This window comes from Neodiprion fabricii, chromosome 2 (assembly GCF_021155785.1).
Source record: "Neodiprion fabricii isolate iyNeoFabr1 chromosome 2, iyNeoFabr1.1, whole genome shotgun sequence".
NCBI lineage: Eukaryota > Metazoa > Arthropoda > Insecta > Hymenoptera > Diprionidae > Neodiprion > Neodiprion fabricii.
In genome coordinates, this window is record NC_060240.1 from 8,975,848 (window position 1) to 8,997,892 (window position 22,045).

Below are 22,045 nucleotides of genomic sequence, written 5' to 3' on the forward strand. Positions count from 1 at the left end.
CTCCAGGGAGCGAGAACAAGCGCAATAAGAGTGCGCGATACGGCCTCGGTGGTCCCAGGGTTTAAAGAATAAAATAATGCCGGTCGGTCTGACTGGAAGGGCCTGGCGACATCTACGGACTCGGTTGCGAACACACCGAGTACGGAACAACTCCGAGCCCACGAGGACTACGGCTTCACGAGGGGGTAATTCGATTACCTCGACTTTGCCTTTCGATCTTGTCTACTTCTCGACACCTCTGCGCAATAAGGTGCACCGATACACCAACCTACTCGCCCTTCGCACTGCTTCGGTACGCTGAGAAATTGACCCTTTTAAAGATTGAAAAACGGACAGCGGAGAACGAGAATCGCATAAATTCTTCAAAATATGTACGACCGTTGATTATGGCTCCAACATTTGTCGACATGGCGAGAATGGGAACGATTTTTAGGGCGCTATTCGTACTTCGTTGAGATGGTTGTCCACATCCACAAGGTGAACCTGAAAAATTTTTTCCACGGTCTTGGACTCGTTCTGGCACCGTTCGAGATTCACCCGTTACAAATCGTACTTTGTCGGAGAATCGAAGGGCTGCATTTTTGGTGAGAAGTCACGGTAGCGAAACGGTGAAAGAGAGACCGCAATGCGTTTCAACGTCTCATTCGAACCACGCACGCTTATCAACGAGTTAACGCGCCGAGGCCTGATCGGTTATTGTTTTCAATATCTATCCAACTACCAGGCAGCAGCTCTGTCGGACCTCCTGGACCTCGGTGACCACCCGCAGCTACCCGTTAAAACCACCTGCCCGCATCTCTCGGTCCTTGGTCCAGGACCCTTGTCCTTTGGTGAGAAGAAGAATGGGAAAACGGACGTGCGGATATTTAGAATCGAACATGCTCCCTCTGGTTCACAATGTCACAGATTCACCGATGTCAAGACTACACCGATCGATTAACACCGTCGAAGATGTCCTCAACTTTGACCCACATATGTCCCTGACCTGTCCTCGTGGTCAAGGTGAGACTCTTTCGATGGATAATCCCAACGTCGTATTGAAAAACTCTGAAGCTAAGGTCAAGAATCATTCCTCGGAGGCTCTTCTTTGGAATATAGAGTAATAATAATGGATGGTCACTCTCAATGGGAAAATGGGGAATGGATGAAAAGAATCAGAAGCCAATAAGGTTTGAGGTGCAAGTCAAGCAGCGTCGCGACGCGTCGGATGCCGTCGGTAATAGCGCGGTGTAATGCGATGCCTGTTGGCGTCAGAAATGTGACCTAAGCTGGCCCATTTTCTAATAATAACCCATTGTGTCGCCATTAGGAATCTCTAATGCCTAGCTAATGCCCAAATCTAACTCTAGGAGTTTCGAAGCGGAGGAGTGACCTGACCGCCCGGGTCCCAAGGATTACGAACCAGGCTTTTCCAGTGACACGGTGTGCTGGTATTTCTGAAATTCGATTCCATTGTGAGGTTCTAATCGCCGGGTCACGCTGCGGCAGGTTTTCGTCTTCTTTCGTTTTTCCCCACTTTGTTTTTGGTACTAAAGGCGGAACGGATTCGTCCGGGGTGGTAGATCACGAAGGTACCTACTGGTATACACTGATAGAAAATTTTATTTCCGGTTACCGCTCAGTCCTAAACTATATTCATGTTTTACCACAATCGAAAAATATAGTTCTGGATACAAAATGAAAGTTAGTTTTCTAGCTGTCACCGGAAAGTCTAGTATCCGTTACTATTCTTTCTCATTGCGATCACTCTTACTATATTTTCTTGCAACTGTTGCGAAAATGCATTGCTTGTATGCATTGTTGTTAAAGTCTTGTTTAACTAAAAAACTAGAGACCAAGAGATAACCAAAAAAGGATCGACGATAGCGCAAAATGGTTAGGCGTACCTCGTGTTACCTCGTAATTCCAACGATATTGAAACAGTTTTTTGGACGATACTTGTTTTACTGAATTTCACTAGTTACTGTGACAAATAAAATTTTTCTCAGCTTACCTACCGGTATCCTACCCGCGGGATGCGAGACGCGAGCAAGCTTGCAGCCAGCAATCAGAGACCCCGCAGCACCTCTCCTTTATTCAAAAGTCTCCTCGGTCCTCGTATAGCTATAAATCCCAACGATTTACCGCCACACGTTTCCTTATATATTATACACACCAGGCTAATCGCGCGAACGAACCTTAAGCCTCCGACTCTTCCTTACGATATTGCCAATCGCTCGAGATAACCTAACCGTGTCTTACACGGCTCGAACGTTTTGCTACGGGAGCGATCGAATCAATCTCAGGACAAATCGAATCGCTCAACTTCTTTTTCGCTCCTCGTTATATATCGCCCTTCCATCCTATCATCCACCTCTTTCACGTTTAGACGCTCCATCTGTCCCCGATAAGTATTGTTCACACGGCAGTATTCCCGACGAGGACGACGCGTCTCATCCGCATCGTTTCAAAGCCCCATGAACTATTGATGCCCGTTAAAATTAATTTGTTATTCGAGTATAGGTCTCGTCGCTTCGTCGCGTACGAGTCGGTTGAGTAAGTAATGGACACTTTGAGTTGCTCATAAATTATTACGAACAAATTTCTGACGTCATTTGTCTGCTCACTTTTTTTTTTTTTTTTCTTTGCCCCTCGAAATACCACCACCGCAGAGTATCCGTATACGGTACTTAAAAACCCATTTATCTTATCTTATCTTATCGTCATTCTCCTTTCGACGAACTTCTTTTCGACTTAAGCGTAGTATAACGTGTGGTAATAATGAGGTAACGATTGCGACCGAACATCGCCGAAATCTGTAGCATAAATTTCTCTGTGAAAAAAAAAAGAAAAAAAAAAAGAAAAATAAAAGTAGAAATAAATAACAATTCAATTCCTTGCAACGTGAATCCTGTCCTCTCCTTCGGACTCTTGGTGTAATATAGTGCACGGGCACTATAACCAATGGCGGCGGTCCAGCGGTCTAATGAAAATGAATATTTGAATGTGTTTCAGGGTAACCCCTACGGGCTGAAGGACGCGACGGGGATGGGAATGACGCCGGACATGGGCACCGCCTGGGGCACCGCCGCTCTTCAACCCGCAGCCACAGGCTACTATCCCTACGATCCAACCCTGGCTGCTTACGGGTAAGTCTTGCATTACGCATATTTATTCACCTTAATTAATATTCATGCACGCCAAGGCGTACCCTGCCGCCTCTGTCCCTCTTATTGAGTGGCGGGCATTCGGCCCAAAGAGAAGTACGAAGGGAGAGTTTTTTTTTTTTTTTTTAGAATTTTCTTCCGAATTGTTCTTTGCACGCTTCGCTTGGTAGCGAAGAGAAATCAACAAATTTTTTTTTTAATTTTTGGCGCATGATACAGTCAAGGCGAAAATACTAGTTTTTGTCATTCGTCAAAACATAGTTTTTGAAACGATCCATCGGTGCCGCTTTAACTCTTTGAGTCGTACATTGTTCTGCCAAGTCTACGAATCTGAATCGGAAAGTAAAAGTTTCAAATGAATGATCCACTGTAGTGGACGAAAATTTCAAATTTGATCGAATACGGTCAAGAAACTCTATTCAGGGGTTGTTGGGCTTGCTGATTCGATTGGCTGTTCTGAGTTTTCAAAATCTGATTTCAAATTCGTGATCAGCTGCCTCGAAAATACCTGGACAGAGTGTTTTCTTCGGTTTCGATCGAATTTGAAAGTTTCGTCTGTCATATTGGATCCGCCATCTTGAATTTTTTAAATCCGACTTCAGGTTCCTAATCAGCGACCCCAAAAACTTTTAGTGTATAGGAGTAACCTTCACGGAAATGAATTTTTCTTTCAATTTTCATGATTTTACTCAATCAATTTGTTTCTAACAATAATAATTTTCATTATCTCGCAACAGTTACTCTCGTATATTAATAATCTATTCATATATTATCAGAAATAGCAAAAAGTCGTTGAAAACTTCTTTAAATATACAATATATGTATATAAAATAGGTGGTAAGAATACTTACCACTGTGACTCAAAAGGTTAAAGAAGAAAATTAGTAGCCTCAAAAAGTAGAGCCAGAATCTTAGCGAATAATTTATAGTCCAATTGTGAGCTCGCACAATCCTCGGAATATAACATGCAAAATTAGCATAGTTTTTGATTTTACGTGTACGTGTAAATATCTACGTCCGTTCCGGTTTTTGAAAAATGTGCAAAAAAGACTGGGTATTTTTATTGTAGAAATTTTTTTCCCCTGATCACGTTCCGGTATATTATATATATATATATATATATATATATATATATATATATATATATATATATATTTGCAATCGAAAGATGCGATAGAAGACAAGAAAGCTTGAAAGAGTTGGAGAAAAAAGAGTTTGCTAACCGTTTTCCGACGACGAGCGAATATTTATGGTTGTAGAACTTTCCGAGTGTCGATCTGAAAACTTGTTTTCTTTTTTTTTCCTTTTTTTTTTTGTTTTCTTTTTTTAAACGCATAATAACACGAGGATGACGCGGTGTCGAATCAGGTATCCACCTATAACCGAGGCGCGAGTCGAGCCCCGAAGCAGTAGCGGTGACTAATCAACAAATTCAATTGGACGTCGTCTATTAATTACAAGAGTAATTAGTCCCCGATAGCCGATTCGAATCTCCTCACGTTGTCGATATACATCGACCGATTACGCGTATAAACCCTTTAATTAAGGGGCTGACGATGCTGCCATTATCCGCGTTACACACAGGCAAGTACGATCTCCTTGAGTAAGCGGGGCACGGCGGCAGCTTTCGAATGGAGGAGAAAGTCGGACGTCCAGGATCGTTGCATAGGTGGGCTTTGGGTATTTCGAGATAAAATTGGGTGGTGGAGAGATAAGAGAGCCGGCATAGGCGGGCCGTCGACTCTCGGGGCGTAATCTTCGACGCCGCCGACTCAAAAATAAACGGTGAACTCGAAGGGCGTGGATTTACGCGGACAGGCGAGTCGGGAGACGGCTCATTAGTCATTGGCAAGCCGGGGTTAAACTTAGACACTTTTTGGAAAGCCGTTTCGTGTACTCCGCGCAATGTACCCGCGTCTCGATGAAAAAATAAAAAATAAAAAATAACCGTGTCGACGCCAAGGAGAGTCGCGGTGACCCGAGTAACCAACTAATATATTTCTTAATTCAATCCTCTCGCGAAGAAAGCTTCACATCGATAAGCGCTTCCCGTTCGTCCGACTAAAATACCACCAATTTTTTTTCCAATCGCATCACACCGCAATCTGTCGTAACGTAATTAATGGAAATTCAATATTTATTTTCATGGAATTTTTTCACTCTGGTTACGAATTCTCAAACATCGCATTGAAAGAATAACAGGCCAATGATAATCAATAATTTTTAACGAATACTAAAGTTTGAAAGAACTGGAAATTATTGTTATTATTATTAGTACTGTACTAAATTATAAATATATGTCTTTTAAATCCCTGCCAAGTTTGTTTTTTCTCTTTCGTTCAACTAATTAAATAAAATTTAATTGAATTGCGCTTCTGCTCGCAACGCTAATTCATAATCAGTAGCTACACACTCGAATCGTGCACACACGGCCTTACAGAATTCAAAAATACATAACGTGCAATCTAAAGTATACTTCGTTTGGAAATTAATTATTTGACAAGAGGTTTGACCCGTCGGAACCAGCGGGCGACGTTGTGGTTTTATGCTAATTCAAAAATCTCACGATTAACAAGTCAAATATTTCGATGGATCGACACGCTATCCTATGGTACAACTTCCTCTTTCTGTGGTTTTCTCTCCCCGTTGAAGTGGGGGGAAAAAAAAACGAATAAAGAAAGAGTAAAAAAAAACAACCGTGAACAGAAGTGACATAACTCCACGACGTGGCTTTGACATCGGTAACAGGTTTTTCATAATACGAGTCTTGTGACGGCGTTGATGGAACGCGAAAGCCGCGCGGTGTTTTTAAAATTCGTTCTTTTTCATTCTCGTCTCTGAAAAATCGTCGTTATAACTCATCGTAAATCGGTATTTCAGCGGATCGTTGTCAAGAAATTAGTAAAAATTAAGCAAGTTCGAACATCCCGAGTCTTCGTTACCGGTTCGAAAAAAAAAAAAAAAAACGACAATTTGTCATCCAGATGTTCAAGCGCTAGGTATACCTGTACAAAGTAGTTTTCTGATTTTCATCATCGCTCTGCGGACGGATCAATTTTGAATCTGGGCCAAGAGGGTGCGGGAGTATCAGAGGGTTGGTTGGTCGTTACATTCGGTACACGTATACGTATATATATATACAAGTATATACGATCGGAGGGAGGCGAACGATAGGACAAACGAAAAGCAAAATGGCTGTAGGCGGTTGAGCGTTGAGTGGGTGTAGAAGTAATGGCGGTTATTCCGTTGGGTATATACTCCGCTGCATCACTAACGCAACTACGTAACGTAACGCGACGTAGGTACCTATACCTAACCGTCGTACAACGTAACGCGCAACGCAACGCGACGCAACTCGACGCAACGTATCGGCGGCTGGTACCACGGTGCCGGTGTCTATAGACACGGAGGAGTCGGAGTTTATCGATTGGGTTTCCACCCGGGGGTTTTGCCGCCTCCCCCGGCGCCCCGGCGCTCAGCCAGCTCTCACAGGTGCTTTACTTGCCGGTTGGCAACCCTGCCCGACGCCGCCTCCGCCTCCCCCTTTCCCCTCCACCCCTGTTTGCTTTACAGGCATGCACGTGCCGTGCCTAGATCTGTGTGTAGGTGTGTACGCCCAAGCGTGTGCAGCGGTGGGGTAGGTAGGCATTGTTTATTACGGAATCCACCCTCTCTGCCAACCCCAGTTTCACCGCCGCCACCGACTGAGCCTTTACGAGCCACTATTAATTTACTTGCTTAATAATACTACCGTCCTCCTCCTCCTCCTCCTCTTTCTCTTCCTCTTCCTATTCCTATTCCGATTCCTCATCCACTTCCATTTTACCTCGTGTACCATTGTCGTTCCGTGATGTATAAACCACCGTCGCTTTCCATCGCTTTGATCCATTGTCTCACCCTGCCGGGGTTCTCCAACTTTTCATAGTTAACCCCTTTCAGTTTTGACTGCCGGATGGATTGGACCTCTTTCTCTACTCGTCTTTTAATTCCTCTTGTACGGTAGTCGGAAACAAACTAACTCTCGGCTCGATTTCAAACTCGAAGGACAAGGGTTGAAGGATTCGGTACGTCCAGGGATGCTGGAATTGAAAATGCTATTCTTTTAACGGGTTAATTTCAACTGAAAAATTCACTCTCACTGATTCACGATGTGTGACAGAATCGAACGTTCGAACGAACTTGACATCAATCGGATTCCAGTTCTGTCAAATCCACCGTTATACCCTACGTGTAATTACTGCCAGTTGTTTTGACGTTTTGATGCGATGTTGCGCCTCGCGATTACAATCTTTCGAGCTGGTGAGAGATGCGTGAAATCAGGTGCTAATTCAATTAGTACACGTGTCACCATCATCATTTGCTTACATAATTAGATTGTCGATTTGTATGCTTTGAATTGAATTATCATTCCAATTTAAAAGGAAATTCATGCTCCTCACGCGGAATTTATCTCATATACTGATCTTGCTCCCAAAAGACTCATTGCCAATGCCAGACAAGTTTCGGATGACGTTTGTATGAATATTGATCACCACTCTCCTAACGATGTTACACGTTAGATCTAGTAAATTATAATTATTATTACTATTTTTATTTTTTTTTTATTTATTTTTTTTTTTTGTTGTAATAAATTTGAGCGATCCTGGCTAGACATTTTTAGATTTGTACAACAATTTCTCGGCTAGTTCTGATTACGTAAAATTTGCAAATTACCGGTTTTCACTTACCGTTTGACCGATTTAACGAAAAATCAACAATATCGCGAGATCGAAAAGCAAATTTAAAACGTCCGGGTATGTAAATTTAACAAAAATCACGCTCAACAGTATCGTGTGTTATTAGATACTAAAAAGGAGTGTACAGTAAAAACACTTATTCTTGCGATAACTAAACGTGGAATAAATCATTCTTCTGATATTTTTATTTCTTTCAGTCAAGTCAAAGTGATTACATTCCGCGATATTTTAACAGTCCTTGTTAATTGTTTCCACTAGAATTAATTAAGAGTCATGCGTAGTCAACGGAAGCTTTAACGATTGATTAATTACACTGGACAACACGAATCTTGAGTCTGGATTCTAGATGTGCAAATTTTGATTTCTTGCACGTAACTAATAGGCGAAAAATTAGTTTTATTAGATAAAGTTTACTTTTTATTTCAACGTGCTGCTACCTGCTGCGTATAACATCAACCAAAACTTTCAAGACTTATTTATCAACTTAAAAAAAACGACAAAAGCAAACTTTATAAGTATTAAATGAAGATTTTGGTTATTATTCGATGTATAGAATGAAAATTCATTCACTTAAATACAAAGTCGACGAAAAATAATTTTTTTGTTCAACTGTGAAAAGAAAAAGAGATTAAAAATTTGTAATGTTGGCAAAAAAAAAAAAAAAAACGAGCGTGTGAGAAATATCAGCGGATATGCGTTATGCGAGGTATATAAATGTACGTAACGTACACATAAATAAAGAGTGCATCGCGGAGTGTCGTCTAATGCAGCGAGGGGGATAATGGCGAGGGATTAAGGAGACGTTAATAGAATTGATAAGAGCCATGGGTGTTTGCCGTGCAGTGCCGTAGACGAGTGGCGCACTCGATACATTTTGGGGGATGGTTGCGGGGTGGCTCAGGCGTATACCCACCTCGGAGCATTGAATAAAGCTCTTTCGCACCCCTCGCCCACATGCAGCCCTCGAGCGAGTCCCACCCTCGCGATCCGCGTCCATAATGCCACCCCTACCTTCCCTTGGCTCCGCATGTAGGAATATACACACGTTCAGTGCGCGGGGGCGGTGAATCAAATCTGCGAAAAAAATACCCTCATAACTCGGCGTTTCGCCCTTTGATACACTCGCAGACTCGGGGAGCAGATTTCGTACGACACACGGTATAATAAATACAAACGCAACCACTCGTGCCTGCCGCTACACGGAGACGCGGGGAAACACCTGCGGACAAACCGCAGCTGCGGATCCTGGAGGTCGGAGTACTTTTACTACGGGTTATACCTAATTATAGTAATAAAATCTCATTTCATGTTTCGGCCCTTTGAGAGGGACCCTCCTCAGAACTGTAAAAGCATATTTTATTTACAATCAAATTTTAAGTATACAAACTGTACAACGATGCGAAAAAATGTGCAAATCCTTTATGAATACTTGCATTAAGTATTCGTGAAACTTAGTTCGGAGAAAAAAGTAACCGTCAATCGAAATCAACTTGTGTCCGGAAGAGAGAAGCTAGGTTAGGTTCATCATTTTTGTAAAACTGCTTCCAACAATTACAACAACGAATATAAACATTAAGTGACAAAACATTTCTATTTTTGTGCACTGAGAAAAATCTCATTTGTTATAGTAAGCAGAAAAATTCAGTAAAACAGGTATCGGTAAAAAACTGTTTGAATATTGTTGAAATTACGAAAAACTAGGTACGCGTAACCATTTTGTGCTATTGTCGATCCTTTTTTGGTTATTGCAACGCACAATCAGATTCTTCGGTTTACTCTACTTGTTTAGTTAAACAAGGCTTTGACGTCAATTTATCGTTGCACAGACATTAAATTTTCACAACATTTACAAGAAAATCTAGTAACAGCGATGGTAATGAGAAAGAATAGTAACGGATACTAGAATTTCCGGTAACAGCTATAAAACTAATTTTCATTTTTTACCTAGAACTATATTTATCGATTGTGGTAAAAAATGAAAATAGTTAGCGGTAATCGTAACTTAAAATTTCCGGTTTCCGAACTCTTGCGTGGTCTAAGAGAAAAGACGGGAGCCAGGAAGAAGCAGTTTGACGAAAACGATGAGCCAATGTGCGAGCTACGCTGACTTGATGGCGTCAAGTTCAAGTGTTTTTTCGTAGCTTTGATTACGTCCGCTTCGTTAAACGACGGATGGACGGAAGCCAGGACAACAACCCCTCGTGCATGGATATGCAGGAGTCAGCCTGGACCGCATCGGCGTCTAGAGCTAGGCGAATCCCGAATCCGGCGTACCTAGGGCAGCGGGCACTTACACAGCAGCCGAGGGGGTGTTTGCCCGTCGGTGAAGGGGGGGGGGCGGCTATTGAAGCCCACCGAGCGACGATGCGGGCGACGTAATTACGGGCGCTCTGCCAATATTGGTTAACCTTTCCAGGTTGACGTCGCCATATGCAAAGCCCGTAATGAGTCGCTCAAGAGCTTCGCTTCGCCGCTCGCAAGCTCTCGGTCTATTGCTAACGCCCTGCTGCATAGGCACTCCCTCATATCCGACACCGCTTATAGGAGAGGAGACTCACCGCCTAGTTCCAACCTGCGCCGTATCGTTATTACAATATTCCAGGAGCTTGCGGATATATGCCGAGGACTCGAGTACCTTATTAATACACTCTCGGTCGCGTATGGCGTGCCACAATTATACGGATCCAAGTTTATGGGCTCGAAGATTAATTTATGGCTTCAATGGAAGATCTTTCGGTCAGGTAATCTCGAAAGCTCGAAATTATTCTCCGTATTCTTAGTTTCTTAATTTTTTTCAAAGTTGAAGCTAGAACCGAAACAACATCGATCGTTGTCCAAATCTTAAAACGTATCAATTTTTCCAATTCTTTTCTCACAAATCCACAATAACGTCGAATTTATTCTCGAACGGTACGATTTCGTACTCATTCCCAAGAGTGGAAAGGAAAGGAAAATAAACCAAGAAACGATAGTCGCTAAATAGATGAACAAAGAAGGGTTAACACAAAATGTCCGTTTCATTGGCTGTAGAGAATTTCGTGGTTGTAGATACCTCTTCAGCCATGTTATTTCTGGATCGTTGATTTTCCACGGAGTTTACGTCGAGCCGAAGCTACAATGGCGGCGGCCAATCGACTGTATTTTTTCTCTCTTCTATCTCTCTGCTTCGCCTCTTCTTCATCTCCTTGATGGGTGTTTTTTTTTTTTTGTTTCTATTTGTTTCTTCTTCGTTTTTTTTTTTTTCTCTTTTTATTCTTTTTTTTCTTACCACCTCTTCCGCCTCGACTCTCTTCTCCCGCGTGCCCGTACCTTGACGATTTTTTGAGAAGTGAGCGAACGGTGGTTTTATTGGAAGAAACCAGAGCCTCTGAGAAAGGCTCTCGGCCTAACGCCCCGACGCTTGGACTGCCACCGCATTGCGCTGTACGAAACCGTTGCCGCCGCCTTTTTTCCCGTCTATAAAGAGGTATAGACGGCGGTTTAATAGGGGGTGAAACGGGCTTTTTATTTTCTCGCTTCTCACCCCGGGTGCCGGGGACCGAATCCTGCAGCTTCGCTCGCTCTCTCTCCCTCTCTCTCTCTCTCTCTTCGCTATATCGTTTCTTTCGTCTTACTTTTTTCTCCTTCCTCCTTCTTCTTTGTCTCGCTGCACGGCGCGGAGGATAATCACCACGGGGCTTAAACCGCTATACCAATCCTCGTAAATGTTATACTTATGTACGTTATACCGTTTGTCGAGTCGTTTGGTGTAAAGGAAACGACAACGAACACGTGAAATTAACTTCTCTCGTGTCACCGTCCCACAATCTCGGCATATCGGAATTTTCTCTCACAATGAGAGAAATTTTTACTTCCGGTTACCGCTCAGTCCTTAACTATTTTCATTTTTTACCACTATCAAAAAATATAGTTCTAGGTACAAAATGAAAATTAGTTTTATAACTGTTACCAGAAAGTCTAGTATCCGTTAATATTCTTCCTCATTGCGATCGCTGTTACTATATTTTCTTGTAATTGTTGCGAAAATTTAACGCTTGTGCGACATTAAATTGACGTTGAAGCCTTATTCAACTAAAAAAGTAGAGTAAACCTCGGAAACTGATTCAGCGTTGCAATAACCAAAAAAGGATCGACGATAGCGCAAAATGGTTAGGCGTACCTCGTTTTTCGTCATTCCAACGATATTGAAACGGTATTTTTAACGATACCTGTATTTGTACGTTATGCCGAATGCAGTCGCCGTGAACAGTATGTGAAAGCGGTTCGGCGCTCGTCAATTTCGGCTACGAATACATCCACGTCGAAAACCTGACGAGAAACTTACTTATCCTACCTCGTGTTGAATAAGTAAGAAGGTCGTCGATCGCTCGGCGAGTGGATCAAAAACTCGGAGACGGGATCACGCTGGGATACGGAGTTTCACTATCTATACCCGTTACACGAAACTGACAATTTAACGATCCGACGTCTATCAGCCTCGCCGATCTTGAATTAATGCCCGATATTACCCACGGACCAGAGCTGTAGCGACGAAATTTCAGCCACTCGAGACCGAGTATAATCATAAATGGACATTGTCAGAGAAGTAACGGTTCACCCGGTCCGTAAGATATGCAGAAGCACAGCCACGAACGCCTCTCGATAAATCACGAGGATAGAAATTCTTGATGAATATTCGTGTCACCACCGTTCGCGTAACGTCACAGAGGCGCAGCGAGTGATTCGGTCGATAAGTTTTTAAACAGCTCAAATGACTCGTGCGAAGCGATTATGTTATACCGTTACTGCTCCAAGAGAACCGATTTGTCCGACATCGACCGTCGTATTCTCGATGAATGGATCGTATTACAGCATTTCTGTAATAGGTGTACGTAGGTATATGTGAGGAGAATTAGGAAAAACGAATGACTGGACGAATGGATCGTTGGTCGGACAAACGAACGGATAGAGCTTTGACTGAGAAGAAAGGCATTAGGAGTTGGCCGAACCGCGAGGGATTTTTTATTTTTTGTAAATACTAGGTCTCCTTAACAGCACCTGTTAAATCGTGTATATAAAGTAGAAAAGAAATAGAATAGAAAGAGAGGCTGTAAACCTGTTTATTTTATTCGGTTTTGAGGTGAAAGTTTATCTTGTCACAATGAGGTATCTATGGGTTTATAGCGTTGTCACGAAGCGAGGTTGCCGGCCTGGGCCGTTTGACAGGGCCGTTTATACCTCCTGGCGTTGCGCAGGTGTATGTTGTAGTCAGTGGGTAGGATCGTAGGTATCGTAGAGAGGCATAGAAGCCTCGGCGCTGAGAGAGGAGCGAGGCTGCCTAGGCAGGGAGAATTATACTTGCAGATTTCGATTGCAGAATCTCGTTTAGCCTGGATCAGCCTGGGTCAACGTGGTCGTGTATTTGCAGGTACGGTGCAGGATACGATTTGGCCGCCAGGCGCAAAAACGCGACGAGGGAGTCGACGGCCACGTTAAAGGCGTGGCTGAACGAGCACAAGAAAAACCCGTACCCAACCAAAGGCGAGAAGATCATGCTGGCCATCATCACCAAGATGACCCTCACCCAGGTATCGACTTGGTTCGCCAACGCCCGGAGACGGCTCAAGAAGGAGAACAAGATGACCTGGGAACCGAAGAACAAGACCGACGACGACGACGACGCCGTTCTATCCGACTCCGAGGACAACAAAGAAAAGGACGAGCTTACGGGCGACGGACGGGGGGACAGAATCGGGGACGACGCCAGGCGAACCCTCGACGACGCTGGTGAGTTGTTTTTCCCAACAATATACCTTGGGGGTCGTCCGCGAACAGCGTTGCCACCTCCGAGGTGGGAGCAGGTTTAATTTTTTTTTTTTTTTTTTCTATTCATTTCAAAATAAAACTCTCCTCGGAAAGATGTTAACGTTACTTTAGAACCAGGGCAGCTTTGGGCGAAAAAAAAAAAAAAGAAAAAGGTCAGAACTGGTAACGCAGCGTACGGACGACCCTCCGTCATCTTACCCGCTACCGGTTACAGGGGTAGTTTCGGGTTTTCCGCTCCACCGACTTATGTTCTTATACATTTATTTCATTTCTTCTCGTCTTACGTCGTCGGACGAAAAATTTCGAGTCCCAAACATAATGCGTTTGTGGATATTTCTATTGTACTTGACCGATCGAGTCGGTCATTTGAGCCGCTTGAGCTGGGGATGTCGCCGAAGTCATTTCCTCATCGGAGTATTTAAGAACAGCATGTATAATATATGCTATTTTACTGCAGCGCGTGGTCGTGAGACGGTCGGCACGGTGAAACGCGAGAGAAAAAACCGGTTCTCGTAAAGTTTCTTTAGAAATTATATTCGTATCAGTTTTATCGAGGTTTAAATTCTCGGATTGTTTTTTTCAACTACGCAAAAACATGAAACGTAAAAACCGCGACTGAATTTCAACGTCACACGTTACGTTGACGTCGCGACGGCTTCGGCTGGATACGTTTTCGTATCGCACCTTGTACCCGGCAATCTATACGCCGCGGTTAGCTATTCCCTCTAACTACAGCTACGAGGTGAAAACTCTTTGTTCGTTTTATTAGAAAGGATGTATAAGAACGCCGAGCGGCGGTCTTGTGAGGCGTGAAATTTTTCAACCGACAGTAAAATAATTAAGATTCGTTAATTCGTGACTGTCTTGACGGCCCGCCTCGAGCTTCTAAGCGTAGGTTCCTTGTACCTACGTCTATCTCTTCCGTACACGGCTGTTCCTTATTGCGTACGTATTGCCACCTGCGGATGAATTACACGACGAAATTGTACGGACTCGGACGACGGGAATCCGATCGGGGACATATGTTGCCCGCGGCGAATCCGCGACCACTCTCTACGTCCAAGACGCCGTACCGCAATTAGCCGGATGGACACCATACCTATGTCAAATTTAACGACAAATTTTTCCGGACCAGTTGCGCTACCGCGATTCACAAGTTCTCAATTTAAGACTCAATCCAGAGCGAAATGGGCCTTGCCCATTCCAAGCCACGGCATCCCAAAAGTCCCAATAACAATTTGCTGTAACGATCTTTCTTTTCGGTTTTTCTGTACAAATCTTTGCGCTAGTGAAGTCACGTCTTTTTACTCATCAAACGTTCACTTCGACTGTCCGTTCGGTTGACTGCTCACAGTATTCCGAAACCATTCGTACGAAATATTTCTACCTTTTCGTAACAGGTGCCTGGGCGTATACTTATTTGCAGGAGTATCCATTTTGTTTGTATACCGTTATGAGACGATGACAGGCAGTTTAGGAATTGGTTTTGCGATCTGAAACATTGAACTTACCTCGCTACTGTAGATAATTTTTCTGTTTTTGAACTTAAGCGAGATTCAGTTGTATCCATATATTAATCAATATCTGTCAGGAAAATTTCTCTGGTTTCAATTCGTCCAAAATTAGCAGGAAACCTCGGTAAAGGTATTACTGGCGAGTAATATCCAAAACGAATTAGGCTTGTCTCAAAAGGAGTGTGTAAACTCGTTTCAATGATTGGGGGATAGAATTGGGCTGTCTAGGTTATATGGTACAATATCGGGTGTATCGGATGGCACGAAGATTATACGGTTAACTACGGATAAAAGAGGGTCAAAAGTTAAAGAGCCACTTGTGGACTTGCGGCGGTGGTTGGTGGCAGTATCTATTTAGCGGAGCCATAAGGTTCCCTTTATAAGAGCGTCGAGGGTGAGGAAAAGGGTGTGGGCGCCAGGGGAACAGCGAGGCAACAAGCCAAGCCGAAAGCAAAGTTGCGACGAGCCCCTTCCTGGGAATTATCGGTTGACGACCCATCAACTAAACCCCTCTGCCGACTCGTTCGAACCTCTTAATGAAATTCTCACCCCTGACTGACTGGGAGGCTGCAGGCTGGCTGCCCTGCCTGGGGTGACGAGGGGGTCGAAAACAGCTCTCTCTACGAAATCTCTCGCGCCCCCAAAGTGGTCGCAGTTTTCCCCGTTGCCACCGACACTCAGCCCTCCCGCCTCTATCCGTTTCATCCCGTTATTCCCTAGCGACTCCCTTTTTTCGCGGCACTGCAGGATCCATCGCCCTCCGCACGGAATAACCGGCGTGCTCCCCATCCGCGGGATTTCACCCTACCCACTACGATGACACGCATATCCCGTGCGTCTCACTTTCGCGCCCCGGGGATTCCCGGCATTTTTTTTATTTTCCTTTCCCCGGGGGAAGGGGGAAGGAGAGAGGAAACCGTGCACGCCGTTACTCCAGCCCAGCCGTCTCGACGATAACTTGAAAATCGTTTTTTCTCCACTCCGGTTTTCAGAACCCATGAGGCACGTCAAGGCCGAGCATCTCCAGCACGACAAGGACCTCGACGACGACGACGACCTCGACCTCGAGGAGAATCCACGCCGAGGCGAGCACTCTTTCCACCATTCTATGCAGCCTCACCACCACCACCACCACCAGGGCTACGTCGGGGACGAGCACCTCAAGGACGAGGGCATAAAGTCGGACTGCAGCGCCGGCGGCGTTCCCATACCTGCCACCAAGCCAAAGATTTGGTCCCTAGCGGACACGGCCGCCTGCAAGACACCCCCGCCTCCGAGCCACCCCCACCACCAGCAGTACCTCCACCACCAGCAACACTACGCGCAGCAGCAGCACCCGGGTCACCTCGCCGCCTCCCAGGGTCACCACCATTCCCAGCAACCCTGGCTAGGCGGGGGCGGTGGAGGCCTGACCTCGTTCGCTCTTCCGTCCTCGGCGTCGATGAGCCCCTCGGCTGCGGCGACGGCTCCGTACTCGAGCGCGGCCGCGAGGTACGGTGGTTTCCTATCGTCGTCTTCCGGCGGTCAGCTTCACTACAACCCAAACTCGTCGGGATCCTCGTCGAACGCTTCCTCGGCAGCGGCGGGGTTTCCAGAGGTTGGGACGGACACGCCGCCCCAAACACCACCCAACATGAAAGTGGCCACCCCCAACGGGGTGATCCAGGGCCCTCCTGGGGGGTACATCCCTGGTGGCAATAACGGTAACAACTCGGCTGCTCACTACCCCGGAGGCCACGCGGCCGGTTATCTATCCTCCAGTTCCGGATCCGCCAGCAACGGGTTCAGTCCTCGGCTCCAGCACTCGCCTCACAAGGACTTCTCGCCTATGTCGCAGAACTCCCTCATCCACCAGCAGACCACCGCCAGCCTTCCCCCTGTGGAGGCAACCACCACCGCCTTCAAGCCCTTCTACAAGGGGTGAGTCCCTTAAGATTTCATCCAAGTATCGGATTCGGGGCTCCCTTCGGTCTAACACCATTCTTGCAATTTGTTACAGGTCGCAATCAATGGGCAGCGGGTTCGTTTCACCTGTATAAACTCTCCGAGGTCTGAGATGCGGGGGTTCGCCGTGTCAGAGGTTGGTACGTTACTTCCTACTGTATTACAGACCGTTCGTTGGCAGCCCCAGTTTCTCGCCCTCTGCATGTAAGAGGAGGATTTTCTCATTCGAAAACGACAGAAAAAATCCTACAAACAAGGCTACAAGTCCGAGGCTCTGATCGTTAGTGTCACACGTGGGACTTGAGTCCGGTTCCCAAACCGTACAAACACTGGCCCAGAAGGTACTCGGGGGCCAAACTGGCGCGGACTCGAAAGGTGCGGGAGAATCGATAACGAATTAATATCCGGTAGGTCGATTGGTCGTTAGTCGAGTCTCGCGTCGAAGTAACGCAACGGGCACGTATCGATGGGGCCCGTATTGAAGAGGAGAGCTTCACGAGCGCGTGGGCAGTCTGCGGAGAGCGACTATCGCCACCTTCTTGACAGTGACAAATGGACAGAGATTTCAATCGCTGAATGGAATCACCGCTCCGTCGCTATAGCGCTTTCCTTCTCGCTTCGACCGCTATTCCGTACCCTCGATTCCTCTCGCTCATATCCGCTAGTCGCACCACGGGAGCGCGAAGACCACAAACTCGCGTTTGGCTCTCTCGAATCTGGTTTCGACTAGCATCGCGCCACCACGACCGGCAAATCGCCTACCGCCGCTAGATTCATCTCGCCTTATTGCCTCCGCTTGGCGACAGCCTTTCGGACCACATTTTATTCGGGTTGTACACGTACAACAGATCCAGTGGAATAACTTTTATTTCATTTTGTTTTTGGACTTTAATTCCTTTCTCATCAGCTGTACTTTTCTCAGTGGGATTCGTAGATCGACAAGTCGCGATGCAAACCCTTCAGTGATTATCTTTCTGGTCAAACCTCATGAAATTTCGAGCCTGGTGCGTCAGTTTCAATTTGAAATTATCTCTGTTGTAATGGATTTTTTTCCACCGCACCGCGGGCCAAGACGCTGACCGATTGAATCTTTGGACGCGTGATCAGGGTCCGAAGAACGTTATTTCGAACCGTTCATGTTCGGCTCAAGAAACGACAGAGGTAGTTGAGGGTTGAGCGCAGGCTCCTGTCAACGAAAACGTAGAATCGACTCCTCCAATGATCAGTGTCTGGTAAAATTTGACAACTTGAGAGTTTTTTCGACGTCGGCAATCGGACACGTTCTACAAAGATTCAGAATCTCCGGAAGTTGAACGGTACACAGAAATCTCCTTATCCCCCCGAATTTTTCTCTCTTCCACGCCCGGTCGGGGTGGCTCAAAGTCCGGAGGACTGCTCGACGACGGGGGGAGCCGAGAATAAAATGGAAATAATGCAGGATCTCTTAGCGCCAATTCCCGGATTCGAAAGTTTATCCCGGGTCCGTAGTCGAGCGAATGCAGCCGGGTGTGGTGGAAAGACGTCGTGAGTGCATCGCGGTGGAATTTCGCACGGGTGTAGGTAAAGGAAAGAGGACGAGGCTCGGAGGCTCGGATGGCATTTGGAATAACAGCGGAAAGCACTGAGAAGCTACGCGCGTCGCTTCGGTCCAGCCGGGTGTTAGCCGCCTCCCTTATCTCCTGGCGATCTGATCCTAATTTATAGTCGAGGCCCAAATAAACTAGTTTTCGCTGTCGTCACCTCGGACCCCGTCCTCGGGCCCGGCGGCCACTCGAAACTGGAAGTGTCGAGAGTCGGGCCCACGCAGCGCCCGGCCGAAGGTTCGTATGTACGTACATAGGCGACACCGCTGCACATATGTGCTCGGGTTGGATGGGGACCCTTGGCTCGGGCCGATCGCTACTCGCAGGACGAAACCGGGGACCAACGGCGCAGCCTCTCGGCACCGGCAGAATTTCAAAAAGTAATCCTCGATGCCGAGGTAATTGCCAATTAGCGTGAGGATATTTAATTGCCATTAGCCGGCAGCCCCTCGATCCTCGGGGAGGCGACTAGCCCTCGTCCAACGTGTGGTCCTTCATCCTACCCGTTGCAGAAGCCTTTCCCCAATTTTTCCACATTCGCTGATTCCCGGTGGAAAAATTACCCATCGAAGGAAAGACCTCGGATAAACCGTCAGCCAAAGATCAACAGGTGCTGCTGCTGGTCGGCGCTTTCTCGCCACTAGTCAAATGAATTTTCATTCACTGGGTATAATATCTTCGAGTAAATGAGTAATGAATCAATGAATTCTATTCCCATTGTTTTATCATTCGATTATCGGATGAAATCCACCTCACCGATCTACACTCTCAAGAGAACGGGAAAGCTATTTCGATTCTGACGTGTTACCCAGTGTGCAATTCACTCCGGGTAACGGTACCGGAAGTGGATACACGCAAGGACGTTTCGCGGAAGTCGGGCACCACGATGCAACAGGTGCTGAGATCAGGCCCATGTACCGCAGGAATGGACGGCCATTTTGTGATGTGAATTACCGCGGCATGGCGAGGTACCGTTTGAACAAGCGTCTCAAGCCCGTTGGCTGTCAGCCATATAGGTATCCGCTCTATTCGTACCCTGCGGAGCGAACGACACGATTTTTTATTAGGTACATGCTAGACGAGAAAACGTTGAAAGAAAGAGATGCCGTTCGTAGAAGTGGACAGAAAAATAGATAGAGAGGAATAAGAGGTCGTTATATCAAACGATGGCTCGAGGGCGATTTTTTGACTTCCTTTTTTTACACTTTTTTTTTTTCAAAACATCTTTGTATTCGTTTTTCATTCATTTTGCGCAGAAGTCGTAGCTGCCAAGCCCGCTTGTTAACAGTTAGACACGTGTATCACGGGCTTTTATACCGACGCGTAAGGCGAACGGGTTTTCGAATTATGCAACTACACGAGGCATGGGATCGCACGTAGTTCGAATAGCTACACGACGATGCAAATGCGTGTAGGTACGAACATCCGGATACTGAGGGGGGGGGGGGGGGGGGGGGGGCGGATATCGGTAAACATTACCCACCCGTCATCCTAGAGCTTGCCAATTAGGGAGAGATCGGACAACAGCTTCCGCTTGACCGAACTTCCGGAACAGCTGATACATCTGTCACGTGTACAAGAAATATCAGTTTTCCCACAACATCACATATTTTCATCGATTTAGCATGTATTAGATATTGCCAAAATCAGTGATGCGTGAAATATTTTTTATCGACTACTGGCTGCCTCTTCATCTTTTAAAAATGTTTCATCGGTCGTAAAATTTAATCTGATTAAAACGAATCTTGGGTAATTCGACGATGGTTTGAAAGTCAACTCTTAATCAACTGTATCGTTAATAACGTCGGATATTGAGTACAGTCGTTTTCCATTGTGGCTTTTTACGATTAATTTACTATGCATGGTCGTACGAAAGTGGAGTTATACAGATGCGGGAAAAGTAAAAATGGCCATTTTCCTCCTTGATAAATTTGTTTTGTCTCGACGGTTGGAAAAGGTCTCTTGAACAAGCTTTTTCAAGTACAAGTCACAATCTCCGCCACACATCCTCACCGTGTTATTTCTGCTTTGTCGTTTCAGTGGGCAATTGGAATCGTCGTTATCGTCTCGTACGGATGGATTAACCTCGAGGACAAAGACGCTGGCACGATTCCACTGTCGAACGCCGAGCTTCGAGCAGCCTTCGAAATCATCTCGGCGCATGGGCAAAGTGCATTATTAATAAACGTGGCGTGACAAAATGCGCATAAAATACCTATCACGTAAAACTACGCGGGGTGCAGCGTGTTTCGGGTGGTCCCCGACCTCTGGCCTTCCTTCTCCCTCTCCTCTTCATCCTCATCATCTTCATATTCTTATTCTTCCTCTTCTTATTATTCGCGGGTTTCTCTCCCTGAATATTTCCTCTTTCCAATCAATTTTCTCGCCTCATGTTGTACATAACGAGTACCTAGTTATCGGAGACCGACGGTTCACCCCCGCAAACGAATAAAGACACCGATCGTACGTCTACAGATTCTACAGTATCGAAAGGTCTGTCTATCCCGTGTATCTTCGAGTGCGTCACTCGCACGATCACTCATCTCCACCCGTTAACAATACCTACCTGTTAGAGTATATAAATAAATGAAGGAATAAATAAATATACACATAGGTATATCATATATACCATAAATGAATTTATATACATAAATATAAATATGAATATATATATTAAAGAAGAAGAAAAAAAAAAATAATTAAAATATACATAGTAGAATATAAATATAAATAGTTCACAATTGTCACTACGATTATTAATATTATTATTATTATTATTATTATTATTATTATATTTACCATTTTTGTTTATCATGATTATTAAAATTTATCATTATTATCATTATTATTATTATTATTATTATTATTACAGATTATTATCGCAATGATTGAAATATATCAACGTATATTATATGAAATTGTAGTGGTTATAAGATGTGTTCGTACGTTAACTGTACGATACTTTTAGCCCCTCCCTCCCCGCCCTTGCCCCACACTTCTCCTCTACTCCGCCGACTATACGTGCTATTACATCTTACCTATAGATTTGAATTTATAATAAAATTTCTATAAATAAACATGTACGTAATAAGTAAAATTGTATAGGCGATCGTACAATTTTCAATTCAATATAAGTATAATATCTCTATACGTATATACGCACTGCCGTTTACTCGCGATACATGTCGTATATATATATATATATAAAAAAAATTTATTACGTACTCGTATATCGTGATGATCCTGGAGAATTGTAGCATATAATTAATAGCGAAGAATATCAATATTATATACCTTATATACAGAAGGCAATAGCG

General features: G+C 44.9%; 1 protein-coding gene across 6 annotated transcripts in view; it reads left to right on the top strand.

Annotated features, from left to right (window-relative positions):
• Positions 1–21,426, top strand: part of LOC124176518 (homeobox protein araucan) — a 67,288-nt gene extending 45,862 nt beyond the window's left edge. For 3 of the 6 annotated variants that reach the window (XM_046557911.1, XM_046557914.1, XM_046557915.1), the window contains 5 exons: positions 2,995–3,128; positions 13,239–13,648; positions 16,194–17,121; positions 17,201–17,281; positions 20,769–21,426. In XM_046557911.1, the coding sequence (XP_046413867.1) occupies positions 2,995–3,128; positions 13,239–13,648; positions 16,194–17,121; positions 17,201–17,240 (1,512 nt within the window). In that variant the 3' untranslated portion in view covers positions 17,241–17,281; positions 20,769–21,426. Of the gene's footprint in view, positions 1–2,994; positions 3,129–13,238; positions 13,649–16,193; positions 17,122–17,200; positions 17,286–20,768 lie in introns of all 6 variants that reach the window. The other 3 variants (XM_046557913.1, XM_046557916.1, XM_046557912.1) reach the window with 2 other exon arrangements.
• The last annotated feature ends 619 nt before the right edge of the window (positions 21,427–22,045 follow it).